Here is a 26,888-nt window from a genome sequence, read left to right on the forward strand (position 1 = left end):
GTGAGGCCCAAGCCCTGCAAGCGGCCGCGGCTCTACCCGGGGCCCGGCGTGGCCAGGCCTGGGGAGGTCCCGTCTGGCCGAGCTGACTCGCTCTTTCCGGGCCAGCTCCGCACGGCTCTGCGGGCCCAGGACCACCTGCTGCTGGCGAGGGGCCTGGCCCTGGGCGGCGGGAGCGCAGGCAGGAGCGTGGCCGGTCCCAGGAGCGGAGCCAGCACTCCTCCTCCTCCTCCGAGAAGCAGCGTTTCTACTCCTGTGACCGCTTTGGGGGCCGGGACCCCCCGCACCCCAAGTCCTCTCTCAGCAGCCACCCCACATCGCCGACAGCCGGGCAGGAGCAGGGCCCCAAGGGACAGGTGAGATGGGACCCGAAGCAGGGTGCAGAGCCCTGGGTCCCTGCTCCCACCACTCTCCTGCGCCCACTGCCCAGCCCAGCAGGGTCTGGGGGCCATGGCCCTCCTTCATGGCCTCCGGCTCCCCAGGTGGCCTCGGTCCCGTCCCCCACGACCCCCCGAAGGGCCAGGGGCTCCCTGCTCTTCGTCCCTCAGTCCAGTTGTGTCCACGTGGTGGGGCCGTCTCTGCTCCGTTTGTGGTCCTGGTGACTCTGTTCAGTTTACCTTGCCCCCGAGGGCCTGGGCCCCAGGCCTCACCTCTCGCCTCTGTTGCTTCTTTACTCCCCTCCTCACTGTCGCTGTCCGGCCTTGGTTCTGTGCTCCTTGTCTGTGTCCTGCGGCCCCTCGCCCTCCTGACCGCCCTTCCCGGGCCCGGCTGGACCATCTGCCCCCCGCCTCCTCACTGGGCTCTGCCCCTTGCCCTCCTCTCCTGACCCCTGCTCCGTCCTTCGGCCCCTCCCACGGGCGCACCCCTCCTGCCCCTTCCTGCCATGTGCCCACCACATGCTCTGTCTGTTTGGTTTTTTATTTTTGGTTTGCTCTGTTTCGTTTTCATGTAGGGTAGTGGTTCAGGTAACGGGAGCCCCTTGATGTCGACATCTGGTGCTAGCACCCCGGGCCGCGGCGGGCGGAGGCAGCTCCCCCAGACTCCCCTGACCCCCCGCCCCAGCATCACCTACAAGACTGCCAATTCCTCGCCCGTCCACTTCGCTGGGCCTCAGACCAGCCTTCCCGCCTTCTCCCCCGGCCGGCTCAGCCGCGGCCTTTCGGAACACAATGCCCTGCTGCAGAGGGACACCCTCAGCCAGCCCCTGGCGCCCGGCTCTCGGATCGGCTCCGACCCCGCCCTGGGGCAGCGCCGGGCCGGCGAGGGCCCTGCCCGTACCCCACCTGAAGACACGCTCACCTTCGAGGAGGCCGTGGCCACCAACTCAGGCCGCTCCTCGAGGACTTCCTACGTGTCCTCCCTGACCTCCCAGTCCCACCACCTGCGCCGCGTGCCCAATGGCTACCACTGCACGCTGGGGCCCGGGCGTGGCCGGGCGCGTCACAGCTACCATCAGCCCCCCGACCGCGACGACTGGTGCTAGCCGCCCGGCCAGGGCCAGGGCGCGGCCACGTTGCATCACGCGCCCGGCTCCGGCGCACTCAGGGTGGAGGCGGCATGGCGGCCACGGAGGGGAAGGCCCGCTCCCCACTCCGGTGGACAGAAGGAAGGACGGACGGATCATTACACCCCTCCTTGGAGGACGGGGTTCCCCGCCTGGTGTACACGGCCTCCCTGGGCGCCATGCGTCGCGTTGGACACTGAAGGTGACGTGCTGCCCGTGGCCAGGAAGGACGGGTGGACCCAGGTCCTTGGAAGCAGACCAGGCGCCTGGGCTGGGGCGCGGCCCTTCACAGAGGTGGGCGTCGCACCGGGAGCACCGTGCAGGCGGGAGGGGCGGCGCCCTGGGACCCTGGGCCTGGCGTCACGGCAGCAGCGCCCACACTGGAAGGCATGGCAGGTCTGGGGCTCTTTCTGTCCTTCCCGGCCGGCCAGGCAGGGACCAAAGCTGGACGAGGCGCTTGCTGTTGGTTGTGGGTTTTAATCTCAACGCCCTTTCTCTTTTGTCATTTCTGTACACTTGATTTAGAAAACACAGAAAACCAGAAAAGTGGGGAAGGCAATGTAACATAATTTTTTAAAAAACCAACCCCCTAGAGTGATCTTCCCCTTGTGAGCTTTTGTACCTGTGGGGGCCACCCCCGCATGCGTGTGCTGACCCCTGGCTGCTGCTCACGACCAAGTGCCTGACCCTGGGCGTCCGAGCCAGGCTCTCGTCTCGTGTGAGGCTCTCGGGCTGGGCCTGCGGGCTGTGTGGCCTCCTGGCAGCCCCTCGGGGCCAGTGTCGGACTGCGGCTGGCATCGGGGCGGCCGTGTCTCTGCCCACCTGCCCGAGCCGGGGTCTCCGGGGAAGCCTGGTGCAGGGGCCCCGGCTGGCCGCCAGTGGCACGGGTGTGCTCGGCTTCTCTCCAGCCTGCTGTGTGTGGTTCCCGGAGGCGGCTGTCAGGGCGGAAGCGCGTCGTCTCTGCTGGGCCTGGAGCCAACTTTCCTCTGGCATGAGGCAGGGAAGAAGGGGACTTGGACTGGGGGTGCTGGATATGGGGCTGTCACCAGAGGGTCCCATGGCAGAGCAGGAAGAGGGCAGTGGGGAGGGCCGGGGGTTGACGCTCAGAAGGGGTGAGGGAGAAACTCCTGTGACCGTGCTCTGGCATGGAAAGCAGGTGGTCACGTGAGACCCAGCCTCACGGCGTGGTCACTGAGAAAGACTCTTAGGATGTTGCTTGTGGTGTGTGGGAAGCTGGGAGAAAGGAGAGAGGGCACCTAGCTGGGAGGACTGCTGTGTCCTCCCCAACTTGAAATTTCAGATGAACTTTGGCTGGATTACGGTAATGTTCCCGCTGACTCTTGCCCCACGAGTCTCCTTAAAGAAGCCCTGTGTGCTCAGCCGTGAGGGCCGAGAGTGCGCAGGTGTGTCCCCTTGAGTGGACGCCTGAACTCACAGGGCACGCTCCATGACGAAGCCAGGCTGCTGCCCGTCCCGGGGTCTCATGACTCTGACCAAGCTTTTTCACAGGATTTCCTTACGCAATGGCACAATGAAACTGTAAATGACAGCATTTAGTCCCAAAGTAAGCAGGATTCTCTGCGCACGTGATTTGCTGGGCCCCCATTGCAAAGTAGAAGGAGGTGTGTTTTGATACGTTTTTTTTCCTCTGGTTTTCTCACCCTGCCCCAGCCCACGTTGCTGTGGGCGTCGAATGTACCCGTTCTGGGCAGAGCCACAGCCGCGCTTCCTGGGCTACGCTGGGTCGAGACTCTGCTTTTCCAGACACACACAACTTCGTTGGCTTGTCTGAATTCTTCTAGGTATTGAAATTGGTGGAAATCACAGGGAGAGGAGAAAGGATATATTATGTCTTGTTTTCCTGACTGTGAATTTTGTTCTTGTACTGTCTCTTCTCAATCTATCATGTTTCCCCTGAAATCTCACAGTGAGTTGCCAAATTTGAAATGCATCAACCAGTTCTGTGCATCTGGAACCATTCAAGCAGTGGCTGTAGTTTGAACAAGTTATGTGTGCATGTAAAATATATACATATATACATATATATAAGTATGTGCATGAAAATGTATATCTTCGTACTTTTGATACAATGTATTCTTCATTTGTTAATTTTTAATTATATTTGATATAAACTGAAGGTTTGTTGCAAAAATTTATATTTAAGAACAGTGTTTAAAAAAAAAGTCCCAACCATGCAACTCAACTGGGACTTACTTTAAAAAAAATTCTGTGATTGACTAGTTTGCTGCCTGAGTACTATTTATCAGCCAAACTTTGAATTCTGCTATTGTTTCTACAATGACATTTTGTATGAAGCAAAGTCCTTGGATTACAATAAAAACTTAGCAAAAAAAATCAGAAACAGAAACCCACATGCTACTTGGTGGTATATATAAATGGAGTGGGGACTTTTGGGGTGGGTGGTGATGGGGGAATGTCCCCATGCTAGTGTGTTCATGTGGCTAGGAGTGCACATTAAGTGATGCTTATTTGGGAGCCCCGTAGAAAATGATAACTTAAGAAACCTGCCTTTGGGCCCTTGTACTCTGGGAAAGTGGGATCATGCTGACATTTGGCATGGATGAGCCAGGGAAAGCCTCACTGGGGGTGGGGTTTGGCTTCAAGTTAGGATTACTGTTGTGGGTGGAATTGAGGGTCAGGTAGGAATTGAGTGAGGTTTGGGATGACTAACAGTTTGGGTTAGGGTTAGAATTTAGAAGTTAGTGATAGGAGAGAGGGTGGATTTAGGCTCAGGGTTGAGGTTGGGGTTAGAGGTTAGGGCTAGGATTAGAGTTAAACAAAAGATTACCCCACTGACAATGTAAGATTTTAGTGGGTGTTGAGAATTACAGTTTGGGTTCATATTTGGCTTAGAGTTCAGTTTAGGAATAGGATACAATGGGATACAATGAGATAGATATACGTTCTAGTTATACATTAGAATGTGGTCAGATTATGTTTCAAAACATTGTGTGGGTTCAAGTTCGAGGTTAGAATAGGGATTTGATTGGATTAAGGTTGGTGTTGGGACAAGGGTTCAGAAAGTTGAACTTCAGATACAGTGAATGTTCAGAAAAAATAGGATTAGAGGGTTCAGATTAGATGGGGTATGATTTGGATTTGGCTTAGATATGGGTTGGGATTGGTTTCAATCCCTAACAGGTCATGTTAGGTTTCAGGTTAGAGGGATCAGGATGGGGTTTGGAATTAGCAGTAGGGCTAGGTTTCAGGAAAGAACAGGGGAAAAAAACAAGGATGAGAGTTGGATTCGGTTTAGGCTCATAAGAGGAGTGGGGGTAAGACAAAGGGTAGAATTAAAGTTCAGCTTTGGTGAGGTTATTGATTGAGGTGTGAGTTCAAGTTCAGATTGGTTTTAGTTACTGGTTCAGGTTCAGGATCTGGTTTGGATAGGGAGAAAGGGTACAGGTTTGGGTTCAGGTTCAGGATGGGGTTAGGTTTAGGGTTCGGGGCTGGGTTTGGGTTCATGTTTGGGTTATAGTTAGAGTGCACAGGGTTAGGGTTAGGGTTAGAATTTGAGTTAGGGATCAGGTTTGGGTTAGGATTTAGGTTGGGGTTGGGGTTCAAGTTAGGATTAGGGATAAGTTATGACTTTGACTGGGGTAGGGTTTCGTTTAGGACTAGAGTTAAGCTTCTGGTTTGGGATCAGGTTTTGTTAGGGTTAGTGTTCAGGTTTGAGTTCACTTTCAGGCTATGGATTCAGGTTTTGAGGGTATATTCACTTTATGGTTCTTGTTTGGGCGGGGCTAGGGTGGGATAGCTTGAGGGTTGGGCTAAGGTCAGGATTCTGGAATACTGCTGAACCTTGCTAGAGGCAGGTGGTTCATCCAGGTTTCCCTCTCGAGGTCTACCTTGGAGAACGCTTTGTATAGGCTGGTTACTGAGGTCCAGAGCCTGATTTTTAAAAGGTGAACAACCTAAATTCACTAAGTAGGGGCATGAATAAACTAGTTTATTCCTACAAGATAATACCATGGGGTCATCTAAAATGATTTGAACTGTGGATAAATACAAAAACCTAAGTATGCTTAATACAAACGTGCTATAAGCAGAAACTCGTACATTACAGGAATACAGACCACGTGGAAGAGAGTGACGTGGGGTATGGTGGTGGGCTTAATTTTATGTTAACATTTTATTTCTTAAAAAAAGGCCTGACACAAATATGGTAAGATGTTAACATTTGTTTAACTGTGTCCTCTTGTAGATTTGAAATACGTAAATGTTGAAAAGTGTGAGAAACTGAAAACAGCAGTGTTGCTGTAAACCACACCCCACCCCACCAGGACTGCTTGGCCCCCTCACTCTTGCACCCCTCTCTTTAGCCAGACGCAGCAAAGACAGGTGTTTGGGCCAAGGCTGGTCTGTGAGGGCGTTTGGGGAGGGGGGCCTCTGTGACTGCCTGGCCATCCCACTTACGCCCCAGGCAGAGGAGCCCTCATGGCCCTGGTTCTGCCCTGCGTCTCCGAGGGACCCCAAGCAGAGGCTTTGGAATTCTGCCCATTTCCTCTGAAATGGAGATGGTCGTATTTCCCCAAAGGACTGTTGTGAGCGTTAAATGAGTTAGGGTATAACAGAGGGTATGTTTATTTAGTGCCTCGTTAGAACAGGCTCTCTTTTAAGTGCTTACACGTATTAAGTCATTTAATTTCCCCAGCAGCCTTCTAAGGCAGGGACAACTATTTCCCCATTTTACAGACATGGAAACTGAGGCACAGAGCAATGAAGTGATTTGCTCTAGAGCCCACACTTGATAAGTAGCAGCATGTGGGCCCAGGCCCTAAAGCTGTCACCACTGTGCTCCAGATGGATAAACCTCTCTGGGAGTTGTCGTTACTGCTGTATTTACTGTTATTGCCTGATGAGAAGTGTAATGTTTGCTTATTGCAGAAACGCTTCCCTCTTCCCAGACACTAACATTCTGGTGCGTTTACTCTGATCATTTTTCTGAAAGTCCTCCCGAGAACCAACAGCAGCAGCCGGGCCTTCCTGCTGGCTTGGGGTGACGGCCGTGAGTCCCCACCTCTGCTGTGTCCTCCTCTGTGCTGCAGGGGAACAGCGGTGAGTGCTGTGGCAGGCTTGGGCGCTCCTGGGCTGGGAGCTGTGGGAGCAGGCGCACAGTGTGCGTTCGCTCTGCAGCCTCCTGAAGCCCTTTGGGGACCCTCTGCGCAGGCCTGGGAAAGTGCCCCGCCCAGGTGCCCTTCCGCTGCCACTGATGGGCACGTTGTGTCTTGCAGGGCGGCAGGATGCTCTAAGGAGATGACCTGGCCACAGTGGTTGACCTAGTCTGCCGTCCAGGATGTGGGCCAGATGTGCAGGGTCCAGTGTCCACCTGTGGAGTGGGTGAGGGTTAGGGTTAGAGAGAGGCTCAGGGCTGGGTTTCAATGAGAGACTAAGGGCTAAGTTGGGGCAGCAGGAACAGGTCCCCTCAGGTCCCCTTGTGGAGCGACCTGCTCACATAGGAGCTCCTGCAACTGTGGAACCGTCTGTGGGGGCTGGGCAGGGGGCCCATACACCACTTAGATGGCCCCAAACACGAGGCTCCGGAAACTTCCCGTCACTTCTAATGGGGTTACCTGCCAGGCTGGTGGAAGTCTCTGGGGAGGAATCCCAGGCCCCTTCCCCACGCTGTTCGTCCCAGAGGGTGACTTGGAGGGCATCACAGAGCTGCTCTAGGTCCTGGCTGCGCCTGGGTTGTGTGCTCACCTTGACAATTTTCCAAGTCCTGTGAGGGGGGCAGGCCCATGCCAGCACACCTGGGAGGCCTGGGGAAGGTGCCCAGTGTCGCTTGAGTGGAATCCGGGGGGGTTGCTGGTGGACGAGCCTCTGGAAAGTTTTTAAAGTTCCATTGCAGCGACCTGGACAAGACCGGGCTGGCGGGAGAGGCCCGTGGAGGCTTTTTGGCACCAGCCCCTGGAGGATTGTTGAATTCCCCGAAGTGAACTGACTGTAGCCCCTCCCAGGCAGGGAGGCCTCGTGGGGCTTGTCTCCTGGTTGGGAGCCGTCCCTGCCAGAAGCTGGTGGTCTCAGTGCCCTTCAGCTCCTGGGGTCTCGGTGAACCTGCTCTGAAGGGGGAAGGGGCTGCCAGGACCTAATCTGAGCAGGTGTGAGGGTGTCGGGGTGGGAGATGGTGCTCCCAGGTACCTTCCTTGCGCCTCTGGGCTGCACAGCCCCATCAGCACCTGGAGGGGAGGGCCGAGTCCCTGTGGCTGTCCAGGCTGGGGACCCCCCCCTCCAAACCACAGGCACCTGGAAGGCAAAGCCCAGCGCAGGCTGCCTGCACCACCTTGGCGGGACCCTCCTGGAATCCGTGCACTGCCTTGGGGCCAACACCTCCTCTCTGCCCACTTCTCACGACGGCCCCTCTGCCCTCCCGGGCCTCACTTTCTGCAGAGATGAGCATCCGTCTGTCCCACTGCCAGCGTGTGTATGGGTGGGACCACAGCCCGCGGATGGAGGCAGCCCATTGGAGGGCCTGAGGCGTGGGGCGGCGCACTGGCCAATGGAAAGCCTGGACCATCCTGGGGGGGGATTGGGAGCGTGTCTTCAGAGTGTCCGTTGGTGACCTGAGGGAGGAGGTGGTTCAAGAACCAATGTGAGGGCCAGGGGGGGCCTCGCCAGGCCTTGGAAGCTGCCACCGTGCTGCTCACCTGCCCTGGCCGAGGGAGCAGGGGACGAGGGGTGGAGCTGCCACCCGCACCTGCGCGAGACACAAGTGGGGGTCCCGCAGGCCTCCCGCCTCCTGCCCACAGTTCCATCCCCAGCTCTCCCGAGTCAACCCTCTCTGCTTTTTCTCTGGCACCCCACTTCCCTACCTCCAAATACCCCCAAAATCCAGACGTGGCTCACCCCCTGCCATCAAGACCAAGCCTCAGCCGTGGCAGTGGCCACCTGTCTGTTCCACTCTCCTCTTCATGGCCAGAGTGATCCTGTTCAAGCCTCAGGAGACCTGCTCGTGTCTGAGCTCAGAAACCCCAGCGGTTCCCCAGCTCTCGCAGAGTCGATGCCAAAGGGCTCACGGGCCTGGCCAGGCCGGTACTGAGCCTGCTGTCCCCTTGATTTTCGGATTTTACCAGTATTCTCTGCCCTGCCTTCTGCCCCAGCAACACTGGCCTCCTGGAGGAGCTCCCACCACAGACAGGGCGCATCTTCCTCAGGACCTTTGCACATGCCGGTTGCCTGGTGCACTCTCGCAGGAGACAGCCATTGATATCTCTTTACTCAGATGATCGCAGCCTCTCTCTTCTTTCATCCTGCTGCCCTGCTTAATTTTTCCCATCAGCCTCATATCCTTCTAATATACTATTTATTTACTTTAATGATTGGCTTATTAATACTAGAACATAAACTCCAGGGGTCAGGGATTTTTCTGTTTTGTCCCCCCTCTTGTCATCTGAACACCTAGAATGAAATCTGGAATAAAGTGGGTGTTCAGTAATTGATTGCACTTGTTATTTCCCCTTGCTTATTTATTTTGAGCACCTTTACTGATTTTAATATGTTTCATTTTATTTTATTTTTGTAGGGCAGTTTTAGATTAACAGAAAACTTGTACAGATAGTGCAGAGAAAACTCTCCACAAGTGTTTAATTTAAATGGTATTATGTTAATATACATATTACATAAAATTATAAATAAAAACATTTTTATTGACAATACAAAGCATAATAATAATAACTGAGTATAGTTTTTATAATCCAGGTCTTTTAATGAGAATGTACACCACCATTTTGCTTAACTGCACTGTAAAGTAAGTGTTCCCAGTCATCCAGATTGACTGCAAATGTGCATCTGTAATGCTGGTTGTGGGCACTAGAGCAAATGAATTTCACATGGACTCTATTGGTCCCTTCCATTTTTATCAGAGGAAATGGACTTTATTTTTTTGTCCTTTTTTATTATCTTTTTTTTTAAAAGATGCATAGATCACACTAAATGTTACATTAAAAAATATAAGAGGTTCCCATATACCCCACTCCCCACACTCCCTGGTGAGGATGGTCAACCACCATACTAGGGGACCAAGAGAGTTTACAGCTGCAAGCAGGAGAATCCCACCCATCAGCCACGTGGGATCTAAGCCCCCTCTCGATTCAGAGGTGGAATGGACACACCATTCCCAGGGTCATCAGGATGGAGGAATAAACTATGGATTAGAGTGGACTTGCTGGTATTCTATTACAGAATTATCAGGACTCTAACAATGGAAGAAATTGTAGCATTGATGTGGAGACAGTGGCCACGGGGGTTGCTGAGGGCAAGGAGAGGGAAGAAGAGATGTGATGTGGGGGCACTTTTGGGACTTGGAGTTGTCCTCAATGATATTTCAGGGACAGATATTGAACATTATATATCCTGCCATAACCCTTTGAATGTACTGGGGGAGTGTAAACTACAATGTAAACTATAACGCATGCAGTACAGCAGGGCTCCAAAATGTATTCACCAAATGCAATGAATATGCCACAATGATGAAAGAGGTTGTTTATGTGGGAGGAGTGGGGGGGGGTAGGGGGGATGGAGGATCCTCTTATATTTTTTGAATGTAACATAAAAAAATAAAAAGATCATAAAAAAAAAAAACACACACACCAAAAACATGAGGTTGGACTGAAAGTGTTAATTTCTGTAAAACATTTTCCTAAGTTCCACTTTGTGGGGAAACCCTGGCGTCCATGAGACAAGGTGCTGAAGCGTTTACAGGAAGAAATCTTGACAAAAATGCCCACCCTTGGAAAAGGGTCGACAAGGCAAAAGAAGCAGCGTAAGGACAGTGGAGACTCAAAGCTCTTGCGCGCAGGCAGCGCTCCACGTTCCCTGAAGGCTCTGTCCCTCCGCGAGAAGCTGTGCCGGCGCGCGGCAGGGCCTGGAGGAGAGCTGGACGCTCGCGTTCCCCTGACCGCGGGAGAAGCCCGGCAGGCCGGCCCGGGGCGGCACGTGGGCTGGTGCTCCGCGTGCGCTCGGGGTGCGCCAGCCCCGCAGTGACCCGGAGGGGAGGCGTCGCGCTGGGGCGGCGGGGGCCTCGGGGGACACCAGCTTCCAGGGGCGTCCTTCCCGACGAGGGCGGTGCGTCCGGCCTGGGGGACACCACGGCTGCGAGGACGAGCAGTTACGATTCCTCGGACCGCGGCTCCAGCGTCCCCGCGCCGAGCGGTGTGATTGCCACGACCAGGCACAAGGACTCACCAAGGTCACAGGATTCCACGGCGCCAAGAGTGACGGACTCAAGACGCAGGGCCCCTTGCAGGGACAAGGGCGAGTCCACACGGCCAGCCGAATGGCAGATTCTGATCTCCTGTCTGATGTGAAATGCCCAGTCTCCACCGGTCCTGTATACTGGTCAAAACCTTTTCTATGAATACTCCCTTTTTAATAAATAAAAAATGCTTAAAATCTGGATGGAAAGAACTCAAAACTACTTTGTTGAAACCAGGGAAGGGAAAAAAAGATGTAAAATTTTATTTTCAGTCTGTGAAAAACAGGGCATCAAAAGGAAAAAAAATTATAGATTAGTGATAAAAAAAGTAGGTTTGCTAAATATGTTAATAAATTCTTTTAATGTAAGTCTTACCTTTCATTTTAAAAGTTTCCATATAATTTAGTTACTTTATCTTTCACCATATGCTAGTTTTTTCTCTCTTGCTAACATGTGTAAAAAGGGTAACCAATTGTAAGTGCAAATAATATGGTATTTTTAAAAAACTCAAGTCTTAAAATGTTCTGTAGTGTTAAGAATAGTCACCTCTTGCTTGATACTAAATAAACTTTTGAAAGAAAAGGAAAACAACTACATGTTTAAATGCCTTACATTTTCTTCCACTTTGTCAGTTTGTCCAAATAAGATTTTCCTCTTCCGTATATTTTTTTATAATTTTTATTTTTTACTAGCATCACTTGTAACACATATTATCAGATACCATTTCAGATTATACTGATTTTAGTGTTTACCAACTTCTTGGAAAATATTATCATCTTAAATTAGTAATTCCACACAGATTATACATAAAGGCTGATTTTTTAAGTCATTTTCAACTCAGTGCTGAGCACTAAACTTGAATAAACTGCAGTTGAGCAGTCTCAGTATCACCTGTGGCCTCCTCAGGAGCCAAGGAAACCTCTTTACATGATTTGCCTTGTTTTATTTTCCCCCCATTTTAAGTATTTTTAAGTGTACAATTCAGCGATATGTTTTATACTCACAGTATTGTGCTATAATCCCCTCCCTCCCTTACCAAAACTTTTTTATCATCCAAAACAGGAACTCTGTACTCATCAAGCAATGTCATCCCATTACCCCCCCTCCCAATCCCCTGATAACCTATAATTTACTTTCTGTCTCTATGTATTTCCTTATTCTATATACTTTATTTAAGTGGAATTATGCAATATTTTTGTGTCTAGGTTATCTCATGTAGCATATTGTTTTCATGGTTCATCCATGTTGCAGCTTGTATCAGATCTTCATTTCCATGGTATATATGTACCATTTTCTTTATTCGTGCATGAGTTGATGGATATTTGAGATATCTCTACCTTTTGGCTATTATCACTAATGCTGCTAAGAGCATTTGTCTGCATTTTTGTTTTTTTTTAAATACCTGTTTCCATCCTTTCAGGTATGAAATTGCTGAATCAAATAGTAATTCTATATTTAATGTATTGAAAAATTGCCAAACTCTATTGCACAGCACTTCACCATTTTGTATTCCCACCAGCAATTGTATGTTTCATTTACTCCTTCATCCTCTCCAACACTTGTTTTCCATTTTTGATGATCACTATATGAGTTGATATGGAGTAGTAACTCATTGGAGAAAAATGCCGCTCACTGGGACATGGAGACTGATAGGACTACAGGCAGGAAATTTATTGAGAGGCTCTCTCAATGGAGGGGTCTAAAGAATAGACTTCAGCCCACTCCTGGAAGGGGAGGATTTGAATTTATACAGTACTTTCCCAGGTGGGGAAATGCTAGTCGGTGGGAGGGGGTCAAGGTTCTGAGTGAGGTGCAGGGTCTAATAGGAAGCCATAGAGGTGAAAGTTTTCCTTTGTATGGCTAGAGGGTAGTGGGTTAGGGAGTTAGATTTTCTTAGATTGATGGAGGAGGAGGTGTTGTTTAGATCTGCAGGGAGTGAAGGTCTCTATCTTCCTTTACTCCTGTTTCTATGTGGTTTCTTTTTTTTCTTTTTTTCGCCATTTAAAAAATTTTCTTTTATCCACGTGGCTTTCTTTGTTCAATCTTTGGGGAAGTTCTGTGCTTTCAGACACATAGGCTATGGGGGGGGGGGGCTTGTCTTTCCTCAATGCTTGTCAGGGGGAACTGAGTCATGGCTTTTTAATTACTGCAAACCTAGTCAGGGGGAACCTCTGACACTCATTCTTTTGATATGCATTTCTCTAATGGCCAATGACATTGAACATCTTTTTAAGTGTTTGTTAGTAATTTGTATTTCTTACTTGGAGAAATGTGTATTCAAGCCCTTTGCCCATTTTTAATTGGGATGTTTTTGTTGTTGTCCTTTAATTCTTTATATTCTGGATATTAAACTCTTATCAAATATATGGTTTCCAAATATTTTCTTCCATTCTATAGATTTTCTTTTCCCTTTCTTGATAATGTTCTTTAACTCACAAAAGTTTTTAATTTTGACGAAGCCCAACTTATCTATTTTTTCTTTTGTTGTTTATGCTTTTGTTATCATATGTATCTATTGTCAAATACAAAACCCTATTTTTTCCTAAGGGTTTTATGGTTTTAACTCTTATATTTAGGACTTTGATATAGTTTGAGATAATTTTTATATATAGTGAGAGGAAGGGATTCCAAATCATTCTTTTGCAAATGGATTTCCATTTGTGTCAGCCCCATTTATTGCAAAGACTATTCTTCTCCCATTGAATGGACTAGGCACCCTTGTTGAAAATAAATTGGATGTAGATGTGTTTATTTCTGAATACTCAATTTTATTCCATTGGTCTTTATGCCTATTCTTATGCCATTTCTACACTGTTTCAATTACTCTAGCTTAGTAATGCATTTCAAAACCAGAAAGTGTGAGTCTTCCTACTTTGTTCTTCACTTTCAAGACTGCTTTGGTTATTTGTGACCTCTTGTAATTCTGTATGAATATTAGGATCAGCTTTTCCAATTGCACAGAAAGGGTTTTGGGGATTTTGATAGGGATTTTGTTGAATTTGTAAGTTGCTTTTGGTAGTATTCATGTTTCTTTAGTGATTCTCTTTTGAGATGTTCTGTCCAAAGTTGATAGTGGTGTATTAAAATCTCCCACTATAATTGTAGAGGCATCTATTCTTTCACTTAGTTTTTCTAGTGTTTGCCTCACATATTTGGAGGCACCCTTGTTAGGAGCATAAATATTTATGATTGTTTGTTCTTCTTGAGAGATTGTCCCTTTCACTAATATGTAGTATCCTTCTTTGTCTCTCACAATTGTTTCACATTTAAAGTCTATTTTGTCTGATATTAATATAGCTACTCCTGCCTTTTTTTTGGTTATTGTTTGCTTGTAATATTGTTTTCCAACCATTCACTTTCAGCCTCCATGAATCCCTGGGTCTAAGATGTCTTTCTTGTAGACAGCATGGGTCATATTTCCTTATCCAATGTCCCAGTCTGAATCTTTTGATAGGTAAGTTTAATACATTGACATTCAGTGTTATTACTTTCAAGGACTTATTTACGTTAGCCATATTTTGATTGGACTTGTGTTTGTCATATTTTGTTTGTTTTTTTCCTTCTCTTTTTGTCTTTTTTGTTGCTCTTACACTCTCCTCCAACTCTGCCTCTCCTGTTTTTTCCTTTCTTTCTGCAGAACTCCCTTTAGTATTTCTTGAAGGGGAGGTTTCTTGTTGGCATCCTCTTTCAATTTCTGTTTATCTGTGAATATTTTGAACTCTCCATCATTTTTGAATGCTAGTTTAGCTAGATAGAGTATTCTTGGTTGGAAATTTTTTTCTTTTAGTACCTTGACTATATCATACCACTGCCTTCTTGCCTCCATGGTTTCAGATGAGAGATCAGCACTTAATCTCATGGAACCTCCCTTGTATGTGATGGTTTTCTTTTCTCTTACTGCTTTTAGAATTTTCTCTTTGTCTTGAGCATTGGATAATTTGACAAGTATATGTCTTGGGGTGGGCCTGTTGGGGTTTATGATGTTTGGGGTGTGTTGTGCTTCCTGGACATGTACATCCTTCTCTCTCAGTAGATTTGGGAAGTTTTCAACCATTATTTCCTCCAACACCCCTTCTGTCCCCTTTCCCTTCTCTTCTCCCTCTGGAATGCCTATAATATGTATGTTTGTGCGTTTTGCATTGTCATTCAGGTCCCTAAGTCCTAGCTGGATTTTTTCTATCTTTTTATCGATCAATTCTACTATCTGTTTGATTTCAGATGTACTGTCTTCCACATCGCTAATTCTCTCCTCTGCCTCTTCTAATCTGATGCTATTTGCTGAGAGTGTATTTTTGATTTCTTGAACTGTGGTGTTCATTCCCACCATATCTGTTATCTTTTTGCATATGTCTGCAATTTCCTCTCCAAGTGTTTTCTTCGTATTGTTAAACTCTTCCTTTACTTCATTAAGTTGATCTCTAATATATGTTCTGAGGTCTTTAATTACTTGTCCAATGTTCTGCTCCCCTTCCTGGTTTTTAGTTTGTTCATTGGATTCAGCCATGTTTTCCTGATTATTGGTTTGGTTTGTAGTTTTTTGTTGCTGTCTGTTCATCATTTTATCTTGACGGGTTTAATCAGTTCCTTAGCTTCTTTGTCTAGTCTTGGGGATTAATTAGTTGTTGTTCTTGCATAAGTGTTATGTCTTCTCTTTGTCACTTTGTTCTTCTTACTCTAATTTCTTGTTGCTGGCTAAGTTCACTTTGAAGGAAAATATTAGGGCCAGGGAAAGGAAATTGTGTAAGAAAAGAAAATGTGTAAAGTAATACTGGTAAAAACTGTTAACAGAGCAACAATGTGAGATCTGGGAGAATGGATATTAGACTCATGTAAGTTGTATAGAGTTATAGCAGTAAGTAGAGTACCTATAATGAGATAGTCAACTGAATATGGGGAGGAATATAGTATGAATTAAAAAGCCAGTATTTTCATACTGAAGAGAGGGAAAGAGAAAAGAAAGATAATAATATCAAGAGTGGATAAAAGACAGAAAACAGAGCAAAGGTATTAGAAATTAAAAGTTAGACAATTTGGGGACCAAAGAAAGGGAGGTGGAATGTAAGAGAGACAGTAAATGATGGAGGATAGCAAGATGTGGGGGAAAGGGGATAGTGTAGGTGGCCAAAATCAATTCACACAGAAACAAGGAAATGGAGGATGAGGAAACGCAGCAAATGTGAGGCGCTCCCTGCAGCACCTATTGTATAAATAAAATAAAAAAAAGTAAGAAGAAAAAGAGAGAAAAGAAAAAAAAAGAAAAGATAAAAAGGGAGGTGGGCAAAGAAAAGGGAGGGAAACAAGCAAGAAAAAGAAAAGAAGAAAAAAAAAACTGTAAATAAATGAAAAAGGACCTTGGGGGAAAAGACCAGGAGATAATGCAATATTAGCAACCAAGACAATAAAAAAAAGAAAAGAAAAAAGAGAAAAAGAAAAAAAACACAAACGCTGAGGGCTAGGACAATCAAGGACCTCAGATGGACCTCAGGACATGGTGGATTCAGGGATGGGAAGTATGTGATATTGCAGACTCAAGAGGTGTGAATTTCTGGAGTGTGGGCCACCAGGGTTTAGGGGACACAGACCTGGGAACCACGCATCTGGTTAAAAGGTAGCCTGAGAGCACCGCAGTGCAACACAGCCTTCAGGGATCCCCGCAGCTGGGCTCCAGCCCTAGGGGGAGGGGTCATGCCAGCAAACTCTTGACCTCTGTGTCAGAAACCCAAAATTCCACCTCTCACAAGAGTCTGTTCTGTCACTGTTTCACCAAATTGACTTCAGGACACCTCCCGCCCTGCAAGCCCCCAAAACAGCTTGCTGGGAGCCGCTGCCCTACAAACAATTCAGGGACTGCCGCAGATGGGCCACCAGCCCTAGGGGGAGGGGCTCTAGCCAGAAGCTCTGACCTCCATGTCAGAAACCCAAAATTCCATGTCTCACAAGAATCTCCTCCATCACTGTCTCACCAAATCGACTTCCAGACACCTCCCGCCCTGCAAGCCCCCCGAAACAGCCTGCTGGGGGCGCCACTGCACTACAAGCAGTTCAGGGACCTCCGCAGATGGGCCGCCAGCCCTAGGGGGAGGGGCTCTAGCCAGAAGCTCTGATGTCCATGTCAGAAACCCAAAATTCCATGTCTTGCAAGAATCTCCTCCATCACTGTCTCACCAAATCGACTTCCAGACACCTCCCACCCTGAAAGCCCCCGAATAGCCTGCTCAGGGCTTGGGAACTCCCCAGCACAGCAAAGTCTCCAGGAATCACTGCCACCAGGCTGCCAGCCTCAGGGGGAAGTGTCCCGCACACAGCCCCAATCTCCGTGAAAGAGACCCAAAATTCTACCTTTTACAAGAATCTTCTCTGTCACCGTCCCACTAAATCGATGTCCAGACACCTCCTGCCCTGCAAACACCCAAAACAGCCTGGTCCAGCAGGATTCCAACCCTACTCAGCTGCTTCTTTGCAGGAGAGATTATAAGGTGCACTCACTCAGACACCATCTTGCCCCGCCTCTTGCTTTTGGTAGTATTGACATCCTAATAATAATAAGCCTTTCAATCCATAAACATGGGGTGTCTTTCCATTTATTTTGGTCTTTCATTTTTTCAGCAATGTTTTCCTCTAGAATTCAGTGTACAATCTTGTGCCTCACAATTTTTATGTAATTTATATGTATTTATTCCTAAGTATTTTATTCACTTAATGCTATTGTAAAAGGAATATATTTGTATTCTCCTTTTCTTTTATCATGCTAGTGTATAGAAATACAAATGACTGACTTTTTGCCTTAGTAACAGCTTTATTGAATATAATTCAATACCATACAATTCACCCATTGAAAGTGTGCAATTAATGCTTTTTAGTATATTCATAGTTCTTCAATTGTCCCTCCAGAAGAAACCTTGTACTCTTTAATAGTCACTCCCCCCAATTTCTTCCCAACCTCCCTAGCCCTAGGCAGCCACTAATTGACTTTCTGTGTCTATAGATCTGCCTATTCTGGACATGTCATGTAAATAGAATCATACAATATATGTGATCTTTTGTGTTTGACTTCTTTTACTTAGCATAATATTTTTGAGGTTCATCCATATTGCAGCATGTATCAGTACTTCATTTCTTTTTATTTCTTCTTCCCCTCCCCCTTCCCCTTCCCCACCCTGCTGTTTTTTGCTGTTTGTGTCCATTTGCTGTGTGATCTTCTGTCTCTATTTCTCTTTTTGTCTTCTCTTCTCAACTTTTTCCTCTAGAATTCTCCAGGATTCCGTCCTGGGGACCTGTGATGTAGAGAGAGGTTCCCTGTCAATTGTACCACCTCAGTTTCTGGTCTCTGCTATGCTTCACCTTGACTCTCCCCTTCATCTCCCTTTTGTTGCATCATCATCTTGCTGCATGACTCACTTGTGCAGGCACTGGCTTGCTGAGTGGGCACTTGGCTCACCATGTGGGCACTCACATGGCACTCAGCTCACCACATGGGCACTTGGTTCACCATGCGGGCACTCACACAGACACTCAGCTCACCATGTGGTCACTGGCTCACCATATAGGCATGCTTTCTCTTCTTCTTTGTCACCAGGAGCCCCCAGGGATCAAACTAGGGTCTTCCCATATGGTAGGCGGAGACCTTATCACTTGAGCCACATCTGCTTCCCCTCACTTCTTCTTATTGCCAAATAACATTCAGTTTTTGGATTTACCACATTTTATTATCCATTCATCATTAATGGACATTGAGATTGTTTCCACTTTTTGCCTATTATGAATAATACCTCTATGGATATGAGTATACAAGTTTTTCATAAACTTATGTTTTCATTTCTCTTGGGTAGATATCTAGGAGTAAAATTACTGGGTCATATGGTAATTCTATGCTTACTTTTTAAAAATTTGTGTATTATAATTTAAAAATTTTTATTTGGTGGCATACAACTAAAATTTTCCTTATAACCATGGTTCATATATTCTGCACATATTCAGTGCTGTTAATTACATTCACAATGTTCCACTAGCATCACCACCATCCATTACTAAAACTTTATGATCACCCCAAATAGAAACTTTGTACAATTTAAGCATTAACTCCCTATTCCCTATCTGCAATCTGTCCTCTGGTGACCTATATTCTAGATTCTGGCTTATGACTTTGCTTATTCTAATGATTTCATCTTAAAGTGATCATACAATATTTGCCCATTTGCATCTGGCTTATTTCACTCAGCATGATGTCTTTAAAGTTCATCCATGGTGTTGCATCCATCAGAACTTCATACATTTTTATTGCTGAATGATATTCCCATGTGTGTTTGTGTGTGTATTTCCCACCACATTTTATTTATCCATTTGTTTGATGATTTGGGTTGCTTCCATCTTTTGGCAGCTGTGAATAATACAGTTATAAACATTGGTGTGCAAATATCTGTTTGAGTCCCTGCTTTCAATTCTTTTGGGTATAGACCTAGACATGGGATTGCTGGGTCATAGGGTAATTTGATCCTTAACTTTCTGAGGAACTGCCAAACTGTCTTCCACAGCAGTTTCACCAATTTACATTCCTACCAGCACTGAATGAGTGCTCCTATTTCTCCACATCCTTTCCAACACTTGTAATTTCCTGGGTTTTTTAATTAGTAAGCCATTCTATTTGGTGTGAAATGGTATCTCATCATGGTTTTGATTTGCATTTCCCTAATAGCTAATGATAATGAACATCTTTTCATGTGCTTTTTTTGCCATTTGTATATCTTTTTTGGAGAAATGTCTGTTCAGGTTTTTTGCCTATTTTTAATTGAGTTTGTCTTTTTATTGTTGAATCATAGGATTTAAAAAAATATATTCTGTATATTAAACCCTTATCAGATATGTGGTTTCCAAATATTTCTCCATTGGGTAGGTCATCTTTCCACTCTCATGATAAAGTACTTTGAGGCACAAAATCTTTTTTTAATTTTGGTGAGGTCCCACTGATCTATGTTTTCTTTTGTTGTTTTTGCTCTGAGTGTGAAGTCTAAGAAACCATTGCCTAACACAAGATACTGAAGATGCTTCCCTATGTTTTCTTCTAGGAGTTTTATAGTCCTGGTTCTTATATTTCGGTCTTTGTTCCATCTTGAGTTGATTTTTGTATATGGCATGGGGTAGAGGGTCCACATTCATTATTTTGCATATGGATAATCAGCTCTCCCAGCACCATTTGTTGAAGAGATTATTTTTTCCCAATTGAGTAGACTTGGCTGCCTTGTGAAGAATTAACTGGTCATAGATGTGGTTGTCTATTTCTGAACTCTCAATTCAATTTCATTGGCTTATACATCTATCCTTGTGCCAGTACCATGCTGTTTTGACCACTGTAGCTTTGCAATAAGTTTTAAAGCCAGGAAATGTGACTAATCCACATTCTCCTCAGTACCAGCAGGCCAACAAAATTAATTCAACAGTCTCTTCTGAACAAGCAGACCAACAAAATGAATGTAAGCAAAGATCAGAACAGGAGAGAGAATTTTACAAACTCACCTAGCATAGGGAAAGACCCAGATTCAGAATCACCTTCACACAAAGTGCCCAGTGTCTGCCCAGTTCAGAAACCTCGCCCAGAGCTTCCAGCCTAGGTCCTCTGGGGAAATTCCCAGGCAGCTGCTAGGCATGGAACTGAGGGATCTAGGGGAACCCCACAGGTGACAAGACACAGATCAGGGCTGCTCTGGGGGCTACATGCCAGAGCAGCATGGATCCTTTCACAATCACCAAATTGTTACCATAAGGACTGCTATTACCAAAAGACAGGTGCACCCAATCCCATGCTACAAAGGACAAACATGCCTTTTAGTGAGAAGGTGATTTATTGCAAGTGCACAAGCAAGAAACTGGGGGAATCTTCTCAAAACCAGTTAAAAGTGAAAAGGAGAACTATGAGTTTTATAGGGGAAAGAGAAATAAAAAAGGAGGGAGTAGTTGAGAAGAATAACAATTTTTAAAAATAAGTGATGCCAGGGGTCTTATGAGGCGGGTACTTACAAAATCTCAAGCACATTCAACTCGCCCTTGATTTCAGTAACTAATAAACCCAGTTTAGATATAGTTATGGATGTGCAAGGCTTTTATGGCTCCTTTCTCAACTACTCAAGTAGATCAAACATTTTGTCTCTGGGAAAACTTACAGATTTACACCATTCTGATTTTGCTTTGAGAAATGATCTTACTCCTGTAAGCAAAACTGAGAAGGTCTGGTTAATATCCTTCAGGGAATTAAGTGCAAAGAGTAAACTTCTAAAATTAGATTAATAGAAATTAGCTCAATTAATTTTAGAATTTTCAAAGCTGCTTAAGAAATTTCAGTAAGCATGTTTTCCAGCTATCACTTGTGATCAGTTTGTTGAAATCTCTTCTAGCATCAGTGTAAGTTGTTTATATGTTTCTAGGAAGTTGTCCATTTCATCTAAGTTGTCTAGTTTGTTGGCATACAATTGTTCAGAGTATCCTCTAATCTGCTTTATTTCTGTAGGGTTAGTAGTAATGTTCTCCTTCTGATTTCTGATTTTATTTGTATCATCTCTGTTTTTTTTTCTTTTTCAGTCTAGCTAAGGGTTTGTCAATTTTGTTCCTCTTCTCAAAGAATCAGTTTTGGTTTTATTAATTCTCTTTATTGTTTTTTATTCTCAATTTCATTTATTTCTGCTCTAATCTCTTTATTTCTTTCCTTCTGCTTGCATCAGTTTCAGTTTGTTCTTCTTTTCCTAGTTCCTCCAAGTGTGCCATTAAGGCTATGATTTTAGGTCTTTCTTATTTTTTAGTGTAGGTGTTTAGGGCTATAAAATTTCCCCTCATTACTCCCTTTGCTGCATCTCACAAGTTTTGATATGTTGTGTTTTCACTCTTCTCAAGATAGTTACTGATTTCTCTTATAACTTCTTCCTTAACCCACTGATTGTTTAACATTCATAAATTTGTGAATTTCCCAGAGCTCTGTCCAGTATTGATTTCCTGTTCCATTCCATTAAAATCAGAGACAGTGCTTTGTATAATTTCAGCCTTTTAAAATTTATTGAGACCTGTTTTGTGACAGAAAATTTGGTCTATCCTGGAAAATGATCTATGAGCACTTAAGAAGAATGTATATCCTGCTTTTTGGGGGTGTATTGTTCTGTATATATCTATTAGGTCTAGTATATTTATCAAATTATTCAATTTCTATATTTCCTTATTGATCTTCTCTCTATGTGTTTCATATTTTGATGAATGTATTGTATTTAAGTCTCTATTAAGGTAGAGATATTATTTCTCCCATCAGTTTTGCCAGTATTTGTCATGTGTATTTTGGGGCACCTTAGTTAGGTACATAAATATTTATGAATGTCATTCCTTCTTAGTTGGTTGCCTTTTGGTAATATATAATGACCTTCTTTCTCTCTTGTAACAACTTTGTTTTTAAAGTTTCTTTTGTCCAATAGAATATAGCTACTCCAGTTTTATTTATTTTTCTTTTTTCTTTTTTCTTACAGGTTGCATGGAATATCAATTTCCATCCTTTCACTTTCAACCTATTTGTATCATTAGGTCTGTGAGTCTCTTCTGGACAGCATATAGATGGATCATATTTTTGAATTCATTCTGCCAGTCTGTGTCTTTTGATTGAGTTTAGTCCACTAACATTCAATGTTGTTACTGTAAAGGCAGTAGTTACTTCAACCATTTTATCCTTTGTCTTTTATACATCTTAACTTATTTTTGTCTCTCTTTTTAACCCTTTTAGTTATCTTTACTGATAGTCTTCATTTTTACACTTTCCTCCAAGCCTCTCTCTCCTATCTTTTCCTTTCAGCCTGCAGGATTCCCTTTAGTATTTTTGGTAGGGCAGGCCTCTTGTTAATGAACTCTCTCAGTTTCTGTTTATCTGTGAATATCTTAAATTCTCCCTCATTTTTGAAGGACAGTTTTGCTGGATAGAAAATTCTTGGCTGGCAGTTTTTCTCTCAACATCTTAAATTTATCACACCACTGCCTTCTTGCCTCCACAGTTTCTGATGATAAATTAGCACTTAGCCTTATTGGACATCCCTTGTATGTGATGAATCACTTTTCTCTTGATGCTCTTTATCCTTAGCATTTGACATTATGAATAATATTTGTCTTGGAGTAGTTCTATTCAGATTTATTTGGTTTGGGATACATTGTGATTCTTGGATATGGATATCCATGTCTTTCATAAGAATCAGGAAATTTTCAATCTTTATTTCCTCAAACATTCTTTCTGCCCCTTTTTCTTTCTCTTCTCTTTCTGGGACATCCATGACACATTTGTTTGGTGTTTAATGCTGTCATTCAATTCTCCAAGACCTCATGCATTTTTCCCATTCTTTACTCTATCTGTTCTTCTGTCTGATTTTGGATGTCCCATCTTCTCATTCACTGATCCTTTGTTCTGCCTCTTCAAGCCTGCTGTTGTAAACTGCTAGTGCATTTTAAACTTCATCTATTGTGACTTTGATTCCCATAAGAGCTGTTATTTTTCTCTGAATGTTTTCAAATCTTCCTTTATGCTCCCCCAGTGTCTTCTCAATATCCTTTATTTCTTTAGCTATCTCCTCAAAATTATTTAGGAGATTTGTTTGAACATCTTTGATTAGTTGTTCCAAATTCTTCATCTTGTCTGACTTTTTAATTTGCTCCTTTGACTGGGTCATATCTTCCTGTTTCTTAATATGGCTTTTAATTTTTTGTTGGTGTCTGGGCATCTGATTATCTTTGTGTTAACTCTGTGAAGGCTGGTTTCTCCCCCTTTTATGGGGTTTTATTGTTTATTGGCTTTGTGTTAAGGCTGATCCTTGATGCTTGGTCCAACTTATTCTGGATCTGTAGAACAACCAGAGTTTAATATTGATCAGATTTTCCCAGTTCTTCTTCATCTGATTATTTGCCTGGATATGCATTAAAATTTTTAAGACTTCATTTTTTGTGTATTGTCTCACCTCCAGGAGAAAAATTCCTTTCCTCTGTTCATTCTCTAGGAATCTTGATCTGTTCTGTTTTTGTGCAGAATTTTGCCCCAACTCCTATGACTTATTTACATTCTTTCCCTTATTCAGTGCTCCGTTTTTATTAAACTTTTCATTTCTGAAATCCTACAGTCGTACAGCAGTTTAACCACCCCCCCTTTCCTCTGAGTGGCTTTTTGCCACTTGTCTTCCCTTTTAGTTTATCCCACCCCAGGGAGTCTAATGGGGTCAGTCCAGAAAGGTGGGTTACTCCAGAAAAATCCATTTTGTGTTTAGGGAGTCCCACTGACTGTAACTGCAACTGAGTGCACTTGGCTGACACTGTTCTGCTACTGGGAACCCTTTTGTAAGCAGCAATTGTCAGCAGCTTGTGTTCTGCCCTGGGTCTCTATGGCCTTGGATCCCTGTGCCTGGATATGTGTGAGGTTCCTCTGCTGTGAGTTCCTCTGTAGCCTGTGTCCCCATTGGGAGGAACCCAGGCCTCATCCTTAGGATAACTGCCAAGCTTTGTGCAGGAATAAGTGAGGGGGAGGGGAAGAGGACCAGCTGGTCGGGGATGGAAGTTCCCTACCTGATAGTTTTCTCTCTCTTCAAATCAGTGTTTGTGGAGTCCTTCTCTATTCTCTATCATTCCCCAGAGTTCTAAGCAAGTGGAATTTGTCCTTATAGTCCCTGAATCTCTTGGGAGGATTTTTCAGGGATATCTTGCATTGCCGTGTTGATGATATCCTGGTTCACCATTGTTTTTTTTTTTAATAAAATTTTTCTGAAATATATCATACATACATGCACATATGTAAACAATAAGTGTATAGTAAAAATTGTGAACTTACAAAACAAACATGCATATCATCAAACTCCACCACCACCTTGTATTATTGTGAAATGTTTGGTACAAACTATGAAAGAGCGTTGTCAAAATATTACTAAATAAAGCCCATATTCCTGTCTTTTCCCCAACCCACCTGATTATTAACACCCTGCATTAGTATTATGTATTTGTTATAGTTCATGAGAGAATGTTCTCATATTTGTTTTCCTAACCACAGTCCTTCCACCACTGGATTCCCTGTTACATAGTCCCACGCTTTGTACAATCCATTCATAGTACACACTTAGTGGCTCTCATTTTCATCACAGAGTTGTTCTGTCACCACCTCAGTCAATTTTAGAATGTTTTCATTACTCCAAAATGAAAAATCCCATGCCCCCTTATATCCCCCTATCGTTGTCCCTTAGAATTGATACAGCTTCTGTGCCATTGCTGCAAAAATACTACAATATTACTCTATTGTCCATAAGTTACATTAGTTGCAATTTTCCTATTTATCACATTCTTAACATGTTGTAAAAGAAAAGTATTCTTATATATATACTATTAACCACAATCTTCATCCACCACTGAAATCATTACACCATTGACTTTTAAATATCTTATAATTTTACCGGTTTCATGAATATGTCCAAATAAGCTTTTTCCTGGTTGACACATATTTTTGCCATCAGTTATAACACAGGTTAATAGATTCCACTTCAGTTATACTGTTAGTGTTTCATCAACTTCTTTGAAAATATTCTCACCTGTGGTTAGTTTTTCCACACAGACTGTGTAAAGAAGGCAATTTTTCAGTCACTTCCAACGTGGCACTGACTCCTTGAATAAATAACCACAACTGAGCAATCTTAGTATCTCTTGTGGATTCATAAAGAGCCAATGAAAACCACTTCTAATATTTGGTCTTGTCTACTTTTTCCCTTCATTTTATTCATTTATAAGAGTAGAATTCAGTGGTCTTGTTTACATTCACAATATTGTATTACTATTGCCTCCATCCCTTACCAAAGCATTTTCATCACACAAAACAGAAACTCTTTAGTCAATACGCAATGATACCCCACCACCCAGCCCAGCCCTGGTAACATGTACTCTATTTGCTGTCTCTGTGTATTTCCTTATTCTGTGTATTTCATATGAGTGGAATTGTGTACTATTTTGTGACTTCCTTATTTTACTGAGAATAATGTTTTCAATGTTTATGCATGTTGTGGCTTGTGTCAGAACTTCATTCCTTTTTATAACTAAGTAACATTCCATTGTATGTCTATAACCATTTTGTTTCTTCGTCTGCTTGGTGGACATTTTAATTGTTTCCATCTTTGGCTATTGCAGATAATTATGGTAAGCACATTTACGTACAAATTTTTGTTTGAATACCTGTTTTCAGTTCTTTTCAGTATATATGTAGGAATGGAATTGCTATGCTTAACTAATTGAGGTATCACCTAACTGTATTCCATAGTGGCTTTACTATTTTATATTCCCATCAGGAATGTATGAGGGTTTTATTACTCCATATCCTCTCCAAAACTTATTTTCCACTTTTTATATCATCTTGGTGGGAATCAAGTAAAAGTGAAACCTCTGAATACAATCCAATCTAATATGCCCAGAGGGACAGACTAGTTCAGAAACTCAATCCAATATCTATTTTTGGAACTCATAAACAATACCAAACTGTTACACTTTCTTAAAGGTATCTATTGACTCACAAAAGTTTGGAATTTGATGAACTCTTTTTCCTAAACTTAGGGGGAAATCTTTCAGTCTTGTATCATTAAGTCTAATTTTAGCTATGGGATTTTCATAAATTCCATTTATCATGTTGTGGAAGTTCCCTTCTATTCCTAGCTTTCTGCATGTTTTATCATGATTGTGTGTTAGAATTTTTCAAATGCTTTTTCTAAGTCATCTGAGATGATAATATGGTTCCTGTCCTTCACGCTATTAGTGTGTTTAGTACATTGGTTGACTTTTCAATTTCCAATAGTAAAATATACATAGTATAAAAATCATTTTTATTGGACAATATTGTGACATTGAGTATATTGACAATATTGTGTAATTTTCACCACTGTTTCCAGAATATTTTCATCATCCCAAACCAGAACTCATGCCCATTTAGCAATAACTCCCAATTCCCCCTTCCTCATAACCATTATTCTGCTTCTTGTCTCTATGAGTTTGTTAATTCTGTGTATTTTGTGTAATGAAATAATACAATTTTTTTGTCCTTTTGTGTCTGTAGTGCTTGCCCTATGCACATCCCATTGTGGTCTTAGCTTCTATGGTCATTCTGTGTATTTTTGCATTATTTTTCTCATCTTGGATCTTAAGAAAATGAGC

At 43.9% G+C, this 26,888-nt stretch overlaps 1 protein-coding gene across 4 annotated transcripts in view; it reads left to right on the plus strand.

Moving 5' to 3' along the window:
- Positions 1–3,869, plus strand: part of CACNA1B (calcium voltage-gated channel subunit alpha1 B) — a 211,157-nt gene extending 207,288 nt beyond the window's left edge. For all 4 annotated transcript variants that reach the window (XM_058302830.1, XM_071217146.1, XM_058302829.1 and 1 more), the window contains 2 exons: positions 106–353; positions 950–3,869. In XM_058302830.1, the coding sequence (XP_058158813.1) occupies positions 106–353; positions 950–1,480 (779 nt within the window). In that variant the 3' untranslated portion in view covers positions 1,481–3,869. The remainder of the gene's footprint in view (positions 1–105; positions 354–949) is intronic.
- The last annotated feature ends 23,019 nt before the right edge of the window (positions 3,870–26,888 follow it).

This window comes from Dasypus novemcinctus, chromosome 8 (genome assembly GCF_030445035.2).
Source record: "Dasypus novemcinctus isolate mDasNov1 chromosome 8, mDasNov1.1.hap2, whole genome shotgun sequence".
Classification (NCBI taxonomy): domain Eukaryota; kingdom Metazoa; phylum Chordata; class Mammalia; order Cingulata; family Dasypodidae; genus Dasypus; species Dasypus novemcinctus.